This window comes from Caloenas nicobarica, chromosome 5 (assembly GCF_036013445.1).
Source record: "Caloenas nicobarica isolate bCalNic1 chromosome 5, bCalNic1.hap1, whole genome shotgun sequence".
In the NCBI taxonomy this organism is placed as follows: domain Eukaryota; kingdom Metazoa; phylum Chordata; class Aves; order Columbiformes; family Columbidae; genus Caloenas; species Caloenas nicobarica.
In genome coordinates this window covers 66,833,576-66,848,352 of record NC_088249.1, presented here as the reverse complement: position 1 = coordinate 66,848,352, position 14,777 = coordinate 66,833,576, and the positions used below count along the sequence as shown (strand labels likewise).

General features: G+C 57.4%; 2 protein-coding genes across 3 annotated transcripts in view; both read right to left on the bottom strand.

The window, feature by feature from the left end:
- KDM2A (lysine demethylase 2A) overlaps positions 1 to 10,495 on the bottom strand; it is a 43,680-nt gene extending 33,185 nt beyond the window's left edge. The window contains exons 1-3 of the mRNA XM_065635866.1: positions 10,447 to 10,495; positions 9,992 to 10,019; positions 8,473 to 8,577 (exon numbers count right to left, since the gene is read on the bottom strand). Of these exons, the coding sequence (XP_065491938.1) occupies positions 8,473 to 8,577; positions 9,992 to 10,019; positions 10,447 to 10,466 (153 nt within the window). The 5' untranslated portion in view covers positions 10,467 to 10,495. The remainder of the gene's footprint in view (positions 1 to 8,472; positions 8,578 to 9,991; positions 10,020 to 10,446) is intronic.
- A 1,138-nt stretch (positions 10,496 to 11,633) lies between these two features.
- RHOD (ras homolog family member D) lies at positions 11,634 to 13,412 on the bottom strand. 2 transcript variants are annotated; one of them, XM_065635603.1, is made up of 5 exons: positions 13,284 to 13,412; positions 12,570 to 12,657; positions 12,156 to 12,265; positions 11,895 to 12,033; positions 11,634 to 11,797 (listed from the first exon to the last, which is right to left on the bottom strand). In XM_065635603.1, the coding sequence occupies exons 1-5, from the start codon at positions 13,410 to 13,412 to the stop codon at positions 11,634 to 11,636; spliced, it is 630 nt and encodes a 209-aa protein (XP_065491675.1). The 2 variants fall into 2 exon arrangements, with proteins under 2 accessions (XP_065491675.1, XP_065491674.1); XM_065635602.1 differs by having other exon boundaries at positions 11,634 to 11,801; positions 11,899 to 12,033.
- Positions 13,413 to 14,777: the final 1,365 nt, after the last annotated feature.

Here is a 14,777-nt window from a genome sequence, read left to right as displayed (position 1 = left end):
CCAGCGCTAACAAAAACCACAAACGATGGTCACACCCCAGAGCCTCTTCCTTGACATAAAAGGGTGTGGAGTGTGTGTGGGGGGTGGCTTTATTAAAAAAAACAAACCACTTTTTTGTGTACAGTGTGATAGCTAAAACATGTAAGAGTCAGGAAAAGACAGAAAGCAGCCAGTGTTTACTGTACTGTAGGGAGGAAAGTTTACTGCTCCACTCACCATCAATGTGATGTGTTCTAGTTGACAGCAGTAAAACTGCCAGTTCTCCCCCTTCTCCCCCACACGCACGAGCACATCATGTGCAACACTGTGAATCACGTATCACCTCTTTGGGCAGCACCGATGCCACCCAAATTTGCACCTTCCACGCACCCAGCTTGGGTGGAAGCACTACAGAGAGCGCACCAGACAACTGCACACACATGAACCCACCTGCCTCTTCTTACCACCCTGCAACCCCGGGCACATCCCAGCCCCAAACCTCCTTTGCTTTGAGTTCCTGGAACTTCCAGAGGGATCCACAGTCCCTGGCCAGCCAGCTCACGCTGTTTACTACCTGAACTGTTTCTACAGCAACAGAGACGCACAAGCATGGACACACAGAAACAGAACAGAGAGAAACCCTGTCAAACAGATCCATCTCCTCACTCCCGTCACAGATTCACAGGCTACACTTTGTCGCCAGGTTTATCTGAACCAGCTCAAGTGCCAGCAAGCACCACCCGCAGACAGCTATGAGTCTTCCTCACCTGGTTCCTAGGAGCTGGGAAAATAAAAAGAGAGGTAAAGAGGGAGGATCAGCAAACAGAAAACTCCTGGTCTCTCCAGATGAAGCTCTGGGCTGTATGAACAGCATCAGTGACCTCCAGCAGCTCGCACTCATTCTTGTTACACCAACCAGGAGTCTGTAATTTCCCCATCAGATGAGCAAGGACAAGTGAAAATAAGCCAGTGCGGCCTGACCGTTAGCGTGCAGGTTACCTCTAGCTGGGTGGGGGACGCATGGCACTGAGCGTTTCTTAACTGCCCAAGACGCAACACGGAGGCAACAGAGAATTCGCTCCCAGAGCTGCTACTTGGCAGCACTGACATGACCTGAGAGGTGCAGAGTTAGAGAAGCAGGAACATGCTCTCACTACTCCTTGGCCCTCAAAAATCAGAAATCTTTAGGGTCATTGCCAAGGGAGATCCGCAGGTACCGGCAGGTGGGCAGGACAGGGAGTTCAGACCACTGTGGAAAGGGCAGAGGAACACCAAAGTTCCCTGCAGCCCCCAAAAGGCTGACACCCCACCCTGAGCCCTCCAGAAAAGGAATCGAGCCCAGACCAGCACAAGCACTTGTACAGCAAAGAGTTTGGTCTGCAGCTCAACCAGCTTGAGATCACCCAAGACAGAAGATAAATGTGATGCTGGTTTCAGGTTTTATTGATAGGCTTCTTGATGATCGTTTGGACAAGTGCAATCACAGATACCTTCTTAGCTTCAGCCAAAATGGTCCCTGGTTCTCCAAGTGAACTGGAGACAACACTTCCAGTTCTGAGATACATCCTCCCCACCTTTCTTGCCTCCCAGTGCTTTTGCCAGCTTAGTATCTTCGATATCTAATCACAGACCCTGTCATCCTACAGCGCGGTTTGCTCTTTCACTTTGCTCTTTTGCTCTTCCCAAGGCAACCAAGCAAGAACCTTCTCTGTCCTCATCTCCCTCTCCACCAGGACTGAGAATGGACAGGACACCCAGCAAGGCCAATCTGCTCAGCTGCAACAAACTCCTGTTCTCCGAGCACATCGGACCGTGCTGCAGACGCGCTGTTTGCTGCCACAGCTGCAGGACAACGCGCAGTGATTCAGCGCAGTATGCCACCTTCCTCCTTACCTTCTGCCTCTTCTGCTTGCTTTAACCTCTTCGAGCCAAATACGAGCAGGTCAGGCATCATGTAGGAAAGTCTGCGAACTAATAAATCAACCCTGGCAGCAAAACGAGCTTTCCAGAACTCAGGCTACCCACTCAAAGATCACCCGTCATTTCCACCTCTGGGATCAGCACCACTCTTCCATCAGACATCTCACTCTGAAGACAACGAATTGCTTTCCCTCATAGATTTTCCGAGGACGGTGTTAGTGCACCACCTTGTTTTCCACCTTCTGAGCATATTACCGCTTCCCCCACATGGGCCATTTCTCCCCAAAACCCAGCCAGTGACCTATACACCCCTGTCTGGGTGGCTCCTGACATAATTAGTTATAATTGCTCTAACTTGGTAGCGTCACCTCCAGCTGGGATAACCCTGTGAAAAGCTACTCCTGCTTCTCAACAGGAGACAGAAATATAAATTGCAACTTTGGTAACTCAAAAGTAACTCCAGGTGCTCCTGTGCTGTCTGGCTGCTCAGTCAGCACCGCAGCTTCCAGGACACACTCATGGCACAGCCAGGCTTAGGACAGTAAGAAACCAGCAGATATTTACCTCCTGCGCTCCTCTCTGCTGACGCAGAACATCATCCTGTTGGTTTCCAGGACGTATTCTCCCAGCACCAGCACACTCTTGCATCTTTCAGCATCTAAATGCTCACAGGGATTTCTAAAGCTTTCCAAGGACAGCCTTCAGTTGCTGCTAGCATTCACCAAAGAGCTGCCCAGATCAAATCTGAACAGTCCCTAAATTATTTAGAGCTTAATTATTACACCTGGGTCATTTGGAATGACTCATTTGTAGCGTCTTCAGTTTGAGGCAGAGGCATGTGGGAGCGATTAATTACCCCACTTGCGCAGGTCCTGTCTAGACTAGGAAATTGAGGTGTGTCCAGAAGACGAGGGATGTTTGGCCAGACAGGGTTTCACACAGGGCTCTCTAGCAGACAAACTCCTCACCCTTTCAGGCAACGGGACGGAGCATCCCTCAGTAGGGCAAGGGATTTCCCCATTTAATGGGAGGATGATGTGCAACCACCCAGATTCTCACCCCAGCGCGTGTGGCTCATCCCACACTTCAGGACACGCGGGAACTACACTGGTTTGCTCACCCCAGCACACGCGTACCAGTCCCAAAGCAATGGGACCAGCTCTGGGAAAGCCGGTATCAGCAGAACTGGCCCCTCTCACCAAGATGCGAGGATGACAAACGCCACCGACGCAAGGGATTGTTACCTGGTAGCGAGCAGTATCACAAGGAGCACAAACAAGAGGTCAGGCTGAACCCGAGGGGGACGCTTTACTTGTTCTATTCCACGGTTGGGACAGTGTGAGCCATCTGAGATCAAGCAAAGGCAGCCGCTTGACCAGCACAGCCGTGTCCTCCTCTTCACCACCTTACCAGACACAAGCTGACCTCCTTCTCATGGCTTTGAGGCCATTTATCCCTTTGGCAATGTGAGAATAAGCGCTGGAACTTTGTCACGAGTGTCACATGAATGCCACCATGTGTGGGCTTTCCTTGTCCCTTGGGTTGTGTCCTGCATTTCACATCGCCCCATCCTTCAGAAAGGGTTTGGTGACAACGATACAACTTGGAAACCCCAAGATCAGAGCTGCTGTGACTCAGGGCACCCATCAGAGCCAGCCTTGCCATCCCTCAGGCACGGGCAGGGCACATCAGAGCGCACCGGTGCTGCTCCACAGCACAGACACTGCAAGAGAAACCTTTTCCTCCACGCTCCCCAAGCCCCATCCCTCAGCTGATGACTCCACACACTGTAAAGCTCATGTGAACTCTCACCCAGGGGATAGCATGGACACTGACATGTAAGGACAGGTTTGCTAAGTGCTGTTTACAGGAAAGGCCTCGAGTTTTCGGCTGGTAGGGGCAGGCAGAGGCCTCCTCTCAAATTTCAAGTTAAGGATCTGACCTGAAGGCAGGACAGGACTGCCCCAAGCGACAGGAGGGATGACATTTCACCCTGGCTCCCCCCTCATCCCGAGCACCCAGAGCCCGTATCAGCGGGTGGGTCCCCTCCTCCACAGGCCATTTCTGGGTGTCACAACCATCTCTGGCACCCAAAACAAGGGTGCCAATGCACCCAGCCAGGGATGGTCGCTCGGGGGACCCAAGCACCACAAAACCTTCAACAGGAGCCCAGAGGGAGGGTGCAGATCCGCCACAGGCTCCGACAGCAGCAGAGCCAGTTTAAGAGGTTCCTACCCCACCTCGTGTCCCTATCTCACACTGTCACCTCTCTAGTCTCACCAGGTTTGCTGGTGGGGCACTTAGCTCCCTAGCACCGACAACAGTTTGGATTAGATACCCTCCTGCCAACTTTCATCTAAGGTGTGAGCCACAGTCCCCCCGAGGCAGCAATCAGCTTGGGGGGAATCGGCTTCTGAGACGCTAACAGAGGGAGGGAGAGAACCTCTTAAACCAGCTCTGCAACACCAGTAATCTTAATTCGGAACCACACCCTGAAGAAAAAGGCGGCAGCAGGGAGACCATGAGGGGCAGAATTTGTCATTAGGGCAGTGGCAGCCACCCCGAAGCCTCCAAAGCTGCTGCCCTTCGCTCCTTACCCTGAAAGCATACAGCACTTGAGTGACATGCTAATCCCGACTTGTAATTCATGCAGTCTTGCTAGTCCTAGCTCACAGTAAAAGCCTGGCAAAATTAGCCCCAGAGCAGAGAGAAGACAAGATTTCCTCGTGCTTCCAGGACCCAGGAATATTCAATGGCTCCCCCGCAGAAGGACGGGCAGACACCAGCCCTGCGTCCTGCTGAGGAATCTTCAGCACATTCGCACAGATGTGGATGGGTAAAGTGGCTTTGTGTGCGGTGAAGACTGGAGTAAGAGAGAAACTCCTCCTCAGCGGAGCACCACACACACCTTCAGCACGTCCTTAGAAAGCGCTGGGTCAAACAGTCCCTCCGGTAGCCCTTTCCAGAGATGGACTAGCCAGCTTGCCAAACCAAAGCACCACCAGATTCCTTTCCTGCTGATGATCCCACACAGATCTAACCTTACCAAAAAAATTAAGTTACAAACATGCAACAGTCATGCCCTGTTGAGCTCCACAACCTTCTCTGTAAGGAAACCAGACAGCCTGAAGCAGGCAGAGTGTCTGAGCATCGCAGAACCAGACCGACTCAACTTCTTGTTCTCCAGAGCCGCTCACGTTGCCATTCCTGCCTTCAAAAAGTCCAGGTGCCAGCGTGGCCGTGGGCTCCTCATGAGGACCTTGGTGTGACACAGGCTGGGTGCGACCACCCAGTGACAGTCAGCGGGGGACTCGCCAGTCTTGGAGAGGGACCATTGGCATTGTTAGTGCCAGGGCTGGACCGTCACTCAGGCCGCGGGACACAATAGAGCATTTCAGCTCCTCGATTAAGGCTCTGCAAAACACACGTCTACAGCTTGTAAATCTGACATCTCAAACCAATCCCCGAAGCGCTGCCTTGTTATAGAGCTGAGGAGCAGAAACATATACACAGAATTAGTAGAAAACTACTCCACAGTGTCTCAAGTCTCATTTTCCACTACTCACGGTGCAGGGAGGCTCAGCTGAATTTCTGGGTGAGGAACATGGATATTCTTAGTCCACAGGCTGCCTTTCCCTACCTGTGTCAGCCTCACCGGGACACAGCTTTGTCCAGAATTTGTTTCGGATGGGTGCAAACATCCTCCTAACGATACCCCTGCATCCAGACCAACTCACCCCCGTCTTTATCACCTTGGGAGTCGTGGATGTAGAACCTGAGCTAAGAAGCGAGTGCAGTTAGAGCGGCGCAACCCACCCAATGTAAACGCTGTTATGTTACACAGGGATGCGTGAACTGGCAGAGAATTCTTGTAGGAGTGCAGCTACATCTGAAGCAGAGGTGAATTTCTCCTCAAAACCCAGATCTATCACCAAATACTGACAAATCCATTCAGAAAACATACATAGATCCAATTTTTATTGAACCAGAGGAAGTTAATAGTATTGCTCACTGAAGAAAATAACATGAAACGCTCAAGACTTTCTCCACATCCCGATGTAAGGCGGTCTGGTTGTAAGGCCAGGGTGATACACCAAAAGATGCTGTTGGCGTAATTACCCTCGCACACCAGATAATCTTCTCTTGCCATCTCATGTCACTGGTACCATCACACCGTGCTACTTGCCCATGCAATTAATTCAGCTCCTTCAACACTATAAGCTATTCTGATCAAGGTTGTTTGGCTGGTAGAACTACTATCACACTTGGATTGGTTTTTTAAATATATTTATTCTTATAAATGTATCTTTTTACATCTCACACCCACATTGATCCCCAGTCACACACAAGAAACACAGCTTATAGCAGCAGAAACATACTGTACTATCTACCTGTTTCCCTACCTAGCAGTTTTAATGTAGCATATTAAAACCAACTTCCAAGACCAAGGCACATGTAGGAGTAGGATATTCAAATAAGTCCCATTCAGCACTTTTGTCTTCCTGGATAATTCATCCGTGATTCCTTATTCTGCAAGGGCCAGAAACACTAAGAGAACAGCTCCCCACATGCATCTTGAAAAAAAATAAACTTTTAAAGGTCCGTCAACACTGAGACAGCAAAATAAAGCTATGAGGTGGAAGTTCCCAGGAAAAGCGAAGCAGGAGGCACAAACTAAACCTCACCTACCACACAGGGGTTTTGCCTCCTCGTCTCAGCTGCAGACACAACACAAGGCCAGAGAAGCCCAGGTGAGCCGCATCCTCTGCTTGCTGCCCATGTGCCTTCACAAGCCCCTCACACGCAGCTCATCCATGTGCAGCCATTTATCCAGCTTAGCGCATCCCGCTGGAGCCCAGGCCACCGACACTACGACAGCAACTCTTCCTGACCATTTTTATTTGTGAGACTATAAGCATTTTTAAACGGGTACGATCCTGGCCGCTAGTGCCTTTCATCTGTCATATCGTTATCCAGCTGTTTCGGGTTACTTCTGGTCAAAATGTAGTGGAGATTGTAGTTTAACCAAAATTTGAAGCTGGCGTTGCCTCCAAGAGAAGCTGTCCTGTAACCCTGACTGCTGGCTATAGAAATGGTTGCTCCCCAGTCAAACCAGTACCTTGAGCTGCACAGTTGTGGGAACAAGCGCGTCAGGACGAGGGAGGAGGTGGGACTGCTGCTTATAGCATTACCAAATCAAAGCGTTCACCAAAGCACTTAGGGAAAACGAGTCATCTTGAAGGGCCCATAGACTTATTAAGGTTTGGGGTTTTTTTGGTAAGTATTCCCTCAAAAAAGAGAAAAGATTAAAAACTACTTAAAAAAAAAAAATCAAAGTCATTTCAGGTTCCCAAAGCGGGCTAAGGTGGCTCACTATAAATGTATAGATGCCTGTCAACAAATCATCTAGTACAACAATTCTCCCTGCAAAAAGTAAATGTGCAATAGACACCAAGAAAAGGAGCATGTTTTCAGTAAAACGGGCGTCTGGACAAAGCACAACCTACACATCACCCTCTTCTCCACAGGGGCCAGCGCTGGATTAACCGTTTCTACCCTCACTAGAGGATTTCTGGCCCCAGGCCACCTCCAAGGCACGTGCTGGCTACAACTCACCAGCACCTTTTCTGTGGCCAAGCACCCAGCAGCAACAAAAAAAGCGAAAAGAACTGCTCGCTCTTGAGGGCAAAGCTTAATGCCATGCTACCTCCCACCAAATTATTTCAGCGTATTAACGGATAAGGATTTACCTTTACAGACAGCACCTTGAAGGTGAGGGTACAAGTACTGCTGCTCCATCACAGCTTCAGCTATCACAGAGCTGACACGGGACCTTCTCAGGGGGTTTACAATGGCCTCAAAACAATGTGAAACCTGCAGGAGATCCAGCAACTTCCCTCCTTCTCCTGGATCATCATCTCGGACTCTCAGCTGCTCCCAAACTGCTCCCAGTTACGGCCCAACTCCCAGACCGGCAGCTTCACGCAGTCCCTTGAACAGCAGCGCAAACATCAGACAAGCCAGAGCTCCCGACAGGGCCTAACTTGGGCCAGGCTTTTGGAACAGCTCCCTCCGAAAGAAAATACCAGGAGAAGACACGTGCACATGTGCACAAGTAAATCTGAGCTTGAAGCTGAAGCTGGTTTTCTCAGGTTTCGCAGCACAGTCAAATCAAGTCCAGGCCAATGTAACAGTAACACAGAGAATTTCAGCTTCTCCGCTTGTTAGAAACACACAGAGAAAACCTGTCATGCCAGAAACTACATCAACATTTCATATTTCTATCCAGCAGCTTCTCAAAGCATCTCACCCAGTCTCAGCCTCTGGTTGAAGGAGGCTCTTCCAGACTTCAGTAGCCAAGTGCCCTTCATTAGGGCCAACTCTGTGACACAAACAGGAGCCACAAAGCCATCTAACCCCTCACCAGCTGAGATAACACCTCTGTGCAGAACGCAGTGACCCGCCACAACACTTTATTTGGGTAGTTAAAACCTGTTGCTGGTAAAAGTCTTTTCTTTCTTCAGTTGCAACTGAACCAAGAACAGAATATGATTGTTTAGGGCCAGTACTGACCAGTCTTTGGCTGTAACGGATCCTTTCTTCCTCTGGCTCCATCTCCGACTCTTCTGAAGAGAGTGAGAAGGACACTCCAGGACTGCTGTCGTCGTCCTCTTCGTCCTTTGAAATCAGAGGGAAATAGTGAAGCAGGGCACACAGACACAGGACACCTACACCTCTCGTTTCTTTGCTCGTTTTGAGGCCGATTCCATATCGCTGTGCAGGGGTAAGTGAACACAGTGGATGAGCCCACCTCAACTTCTAACACTCCCATTCTAACTTTAGGCATGACCCAGGGTAAATGACTTTACCAGCTGTTCTGTAACACGACATGAGCTGCAGGTCTCAGATGAGGAAAGAGCCTCTTGCTCTGCTCTACTACCCGCAAAAGCGGCAGCTCAGTTGGCCCACGCCAGGATAGGAAACAGGCAAAGTGCTGTCAAAGGCTCTGTTTTCCCCAGAGTACAACATTATGCATTAGAGAACTGACTCCTCCAAACAACACGGTTGCCATCCTCTGGATATCCTGTGGCACTCGAGATGCTAAACAGGTACAGAACATCTCCCATGAACAGGGACGGGCGTGGGGGATCCCTCCTACCTACAGCACTTAGGCACGGCTCAGGTAGGGGACTAACTCCTGTCTTCAGGAGACACGCTCTGATCTCAAAATCTGCCACCTTGTGACACCGCACAATAACACGGGAAAGCCTCCCAAGGTGTCAGATGGCACCTCAACTTTTTTTTTTTTTTTTTTTAAAGGAACAGAATGAAACCAAAGCCTACATCTATCTCAGCTCTTAATCCCCACTCTAAACCTTCGGTGATGGGATCCGCCACCCCGCGTAGCGTTACAGAACCGCTACCATAGCGTGGGGAGAACTTGTTCCATCCTGCTCTTCCCCGACCCTCCGAGCCACGGTTTGACAGCGGAGCGCTCCGAGTCCCGCTCGCACCTCCCCAGCCCTGCGCCCGGACCGGCCTCCCCAGCCCAGCTAAGCCAGCCTAAGCACTTTCCCCACACTTGCTAAACTCTGCTCACAAACAGCGGCACAACCGGAGCGCAACACACCGGCCGAGCCGGCCCGCTCGCAACCCCCGCTGCCCCCGAGCGGGACGAACCCCCAGCCCGGCCGGTCCCCGGCCCCATCCCACCCCCGCGGGCTCGCCCCGCCGTCCCCGCCCGGCGCAGGAGGGAGCAGCCCCGGGCCGGCAGAACAAAGCGGCGGCGGGGGAAGAGCCCTGTGCCGGCGCTCGGGACGTCAGTCCCCGGGGGAGCTGTCACCGGCACCTCCGCCCCCGGGAGCCGCCCGCCCCGCCGCCCCCTGCCCAACAACTTCCCGGCCCGGCGGCCTCCCGGGGGCCGCGGAGAACGGCAGACCCGCCCGCACCCTCCCGGCCGGGGCAGCGGCCCCGCCGCCCGCGGCGCGACCCGGCCCCTCTGCGCGGGGGGGAGACTCGGGGAAACTTCGGGGTCGGCCGGGGGTGGCGGGTCGGTGCCGGGGCCCCCCCCGCCCCTCCGCGAGTGGCTCACCAGGTCTCTCCTGCGCCTTTGTCCTCTTCTAGCGCCGAGACGGGGGGGGAAACAGAAGAGACGGAGGAGGAACCCCCGGGTCAGGCAGCGATCGCGCCCCGGGCCCGGGCCCGGCCCGCCGGCCGCGCCGCCCCGAGCCCCCCCCGGCCCCGCCGCCCGCCCCTCCGCGCCCCGCCGCCCCCGGCGCGGCCACCGCGGCGAGCGGGCGCTGACAGCCCCGCCGGCCGCCCCGGGCCTCCGCTCGCTCCCGCGGGCCCCGCTCCCCGGCCCGGCGCCGCGTTCCCCCCCGCCGCCGCCACCGCCACCGCCGCCGCGCACCCGGCGCCACCCCCCGCCCCGGGCCGAGTGGCCGGGCCGCCGCCGGCCTCGCCGCTCCCCGCCGTGCCGTGCCGTGCCTCGCCGCCGCCGCCCCGCCGCCGCGCCCCCCCCGGCCGGGACGCGGTTCCCCTCCTCACACAGGAGCCGCCGCCGCCATTTTGAACCCGTCAGAGTCTCACATACACACTGACTCGGCCGCCGCACTGCGCCTGCGCCGCCCGCAACCTCCCCTGACCCCCCCGCCGCCTCCCCCGCCGCCCGCACTGCGCATGCGCCACCGCCCCCCCCGCCCGCTGCCCCGGCCCCGCTCCGGCGCCGGGGCACCGCGCGGGGGCGCGCACGCCCCGCAGAGGCCACGCCCCGCCGGGGCGGGAGCGAGCGCGCACGCGCCGTTGGCCCCGCCCAGCTGTCCCGGACCCCCCGCGTGCGCCCGGGGACCGGGACGGGAGCGGACGGGACCCGCGGGGACGCGCGCACGGGAGCGCACGTACGTACGCGTGTGTCAATATATGTGTGTACATATATGGGCGCACACACTGGCATCTACATGGATAAACGCGCATATGCATATGTATACGTGCAGACAACACAGGCAGAGGGACGTACACGACCCACACACACGTATACAGGCACACCTATATGTGTACAGCACACCTGTATGCATGCAGCACATATGCATATGCACCTATACACATATAGCACACACGCATATGCACATATATACATGCAGCACACAGGCATATGCACCTTATACATGAAGCACACCTGCATATGCACCTGTATACCTACACCACACCTGCGTATGCACCTATATACATGCAGCACACGTGCATATGCACCTATGTACATGCAGCACACATGCACGTATATACACGCACGTGCATGCCCCAGCCATAAGGCAGGAGGGGACCCATTCCCAGAGGCCACCCGGCCGCGGGTGACACAACCCTGTCCCTCCGGTGCCGTGCAGGGCTGTGCCAGCCCACGGGGACCACACCACGGTGACATGTGTTCAGCTTTAATGACAGAATTGCACCCAAATGACCCCGTGTGGCCCCTCCCGCGCTGGCCTGCCAGCGGGCAGGGGACCCCCTTCCCCACAAATCAGTTCTTTGCTCCCAGACCCGCCTGCCCGCGGGGCTCGTTGCGGGCGGAGGACGCCCGGACGCTGGGTGCCATGGTGGGACATGCTGGCACCCCATGGCAACAGTCCTTGGGACCGGCTTGCGGGGACAGCAGCGTGGCAGTGGAGGGCCGGTGGTGGCCGGGAGCTGAGCGCTGTCCCGAGCCGGGGGGACAGCAGCAGAGCCCAGGGGTGGGGGGCTCAGCTGAGCACGCAGCCCCTCTTGGGTCTCCTCCTGCGCTGGCTCCGGCGGGCGGCACCGAAGGCAGCGCTGCAGGCCACCGCAAAGATGTCCCCGACGTTCTCCTGGTACCTGGCCGAGCACTCCAAGTAGGACACGGCGTGGACCTGCCGGGCCATGGCCTCTCCCTGGGGGGAGCCGCAGGGTCAGACCCCCCGGGGACCCTGGCTCCCCCACCGCCCCGTGCTCAGGGACATCCCCAGCCTGCTGGGGGGTGGCACTTGCCTGCTGGTAGGAGATGGGCTCCAGGTGTCCCTCCCGCAGCTTCTGCAGCACCTCCTGGTCCCGCCGCAGGTCGGTCTTGCAGCCCACCAGCAGCACTGGGACACCCCTGCAGAAGTGGTTCACCTCCGGGTACCACTGCGGGGGGACACATGACACTTGGGGGACAGGGACATGGGCCAGGTGGCAGCCCCGGGTCCACGCCACCTCCCACGGGGAAGACACATGGGGCAGGGACAGCCCCCCTGGGGCTGTGTTACCTTCGTTAGGATGTTGTCAAAGCTGTTGGGGCTGGTGACATCGAAGCAGATGAGGACAACGTTGGTGTTGGAGTAGGACAGCGGGCGAAGCCTGTCGTAGTCTTCCTGTCCTGACGGGTGGAGAAGCCAACCACTACACACCAGTTCCCTACTGGGATGGGTCTCCCCCAGCCTGGGACTATGTTGTCCCCCTAGCTTTGGGGCACCGTGGGGCTCTGGGGACAGAAAGGCATCACTGCTGAGAGTGACAGACTTAGGGACCGGCGGCTGGCTGGCTGTGAGTTAACCCTTTATCTCCTGTGGTCTCCCATGGGGACACCCCCCAAGGCATGACCCACGGGTGTGGGACACCCCGAAACCCCCAGGCTGGGGGGCAGGGGGCACGACTGCCTGTCCTGTCCCCTCCTGTCCCACCTGCCGTGTCCCAGAGGTGGATCTTCACGGGCTTGCCGCCAACCTGGAGGGAAGCCGTGTACTTCTCGAACACGGTGGGGACGTACACCTGGCAGAGGACAAGAAGGGGACGAGGTAGATCCCACCTGCCCGTGGGCAGCAGTGGGGGGGACGCCCACGGAGCTCCGTGTGCCCAGGACAGGGCACGGGGAAGTACCCGGGGTTGGGAAAGGGAAACGGGGGGGCAGGAGATGGTGGTGCCACCGGGGGCAGGTGGGGTGGGGACGCTCCTTGTTCCCCCCAGCCCCGGCACTGTGCCCCCCCCAGCTCAGGGCAGCACCAAGCCTCAGGCAGGCGGGATGCCCCGGTGGGACCTGGGGGGGCCGGGAGGGAGTTTCTGGGGTCTCTGTGGGCTGCCCCCCTCCGCGCACCCCCTGGCTCCCCTATGTGCCCTCGCTGCGGGGCAGACCCGGCCCCCTGTGACCCCCCAGGAGAGGCAGAGGCGCCCGACCGCCCACCGACGGGGGGCTGCCCTGGACCCCCATCAGCCCCAGGCTTGGCCACCCTCTGCCCCAGCACCCCCCGGCCCCATGTCCTGCTGCCAATGTCCCCGCTGCCGCCACTGTGCCCGTCCCGTCCCGTCCCGTCCCCCCCGTGCCGCCGTTCCCGGGAGCCCGCCCACCCGGGACCGGGTCCCACCGTGGCTGAGCTCGCAGGGGACGGGGAGGACAGTACCTTGGGGAAGTCCCCTCTGGCAAAGGCCACCAGCAGTGACGTCTTCCCGCAGCCCCCGTCCCCCACGACGACAGCCTTGACCTCCGCCACGGGGAGTCCCGGGCTCGGTCCCCCCCGCTCCCGCTGCATGGGGGCGGCCGGCGGGACCACGGAGCCTGCGTGGCCTCGGCGGGGACAGGGACGGGGACAGGGCGACCGGCGGCACCCGCCTGGCCCAGGGTGCGGCCCCCACCCGCCCACCGGACCCGCCCGCGGCGCCGCTCGGGGCTGGGTGCCCACACGTGTACGGGCGGCCTCGCACGCACCCGCCGCCTCGCACACGCGTGGGGCTGCTCGCCGTGCGTGTCCGGGGTCGTGCTACACGCGTGCTACACGCCGTGCTCCACTCTGCTCCCTGCACGCGTGTGCAACGCTCCCCCTGCCACCTGCCCGCACACGGGCGCAGCTGCCTGGTGCACACGCGGAGCTGCCTGTTGCACACGGGGAGCTGCCCGTTGCACACCCACGCACACGCACTTGTGACTCCATCCCACATGTGCAGCTCCTTTGCACACACGTGCGCCTTCTTGCATGTCCAGCTCCTCCTTGCACACATCCGTGCAAGTTTTCATGCACATATGCACACATATTTATATGCAGACATGTACATATGCACACATGCATGCTTGCACATCTGCTCCCGCACACCTGCAGCTCTTTCCTACACCCACCTGCACATTCCCGTCCTCGTGTGTGCAAACACACACGTGTGCCCTGACTGCTGCAGGTGGGGGCCCTTCCAGACGCCCCAGCCCCCTCCATGCCGGGTTTTATTGCCCCAAGCATGGGAGGCAAAGTCCAGGGTGGAGGGAAGCGCAGGAGGGTGACTCACAGCCCTGGCCCCCCCTGCTGTGCCACCCATTCCGTCACACTGGGTGACGTGCCGTGCCCAGCCCTGCCAGGTCGTGCCGCGCCACGCTGAGCCGTGCCTTGCCGGAAAACTCCGTACCTGGCGCCAGGCACGGGCAGCCCCCCGTCATTTCCCATCTCCCAGTCGATGTGCTGTCAGGGACGGGCTGCAACACCCCACTTTCCTTGGGGACATGCTAACCCAGCGCTGTTCCTGACACGGAGCCCACATTGACTTCCCTTTATTACCCACCATGATCCTTGCCCCGCTCCCCTGGGACAGGGACCTCCATGGCCCTGCTCTGGGAGGTGGGAGCTGCTCAGACACGAGGGATTTGGGACATGGGGCATTTCTGGGTGGTGGCCGGGCTCAGGGAGCCCCATGTGTGGGTGCCCCATCTTGCCGGCTCCCCCAGCCCTGCCATGGGTGCTCCAGCCGCCCAGGTGAGCCAGGCAGGGGTGTTAGCAGTCCTAGCAGCAATTAGCCAGGTTAATGAGCTGAAGAATCCGTTTTCTGCCCTTGCTGGAGAAGCAGAGGACACCTGGTGCTGGGGGCTGCTTTGCCTGCTGTCTGGCCATGTCCCCCCACCAGTACAGGGGGACCAG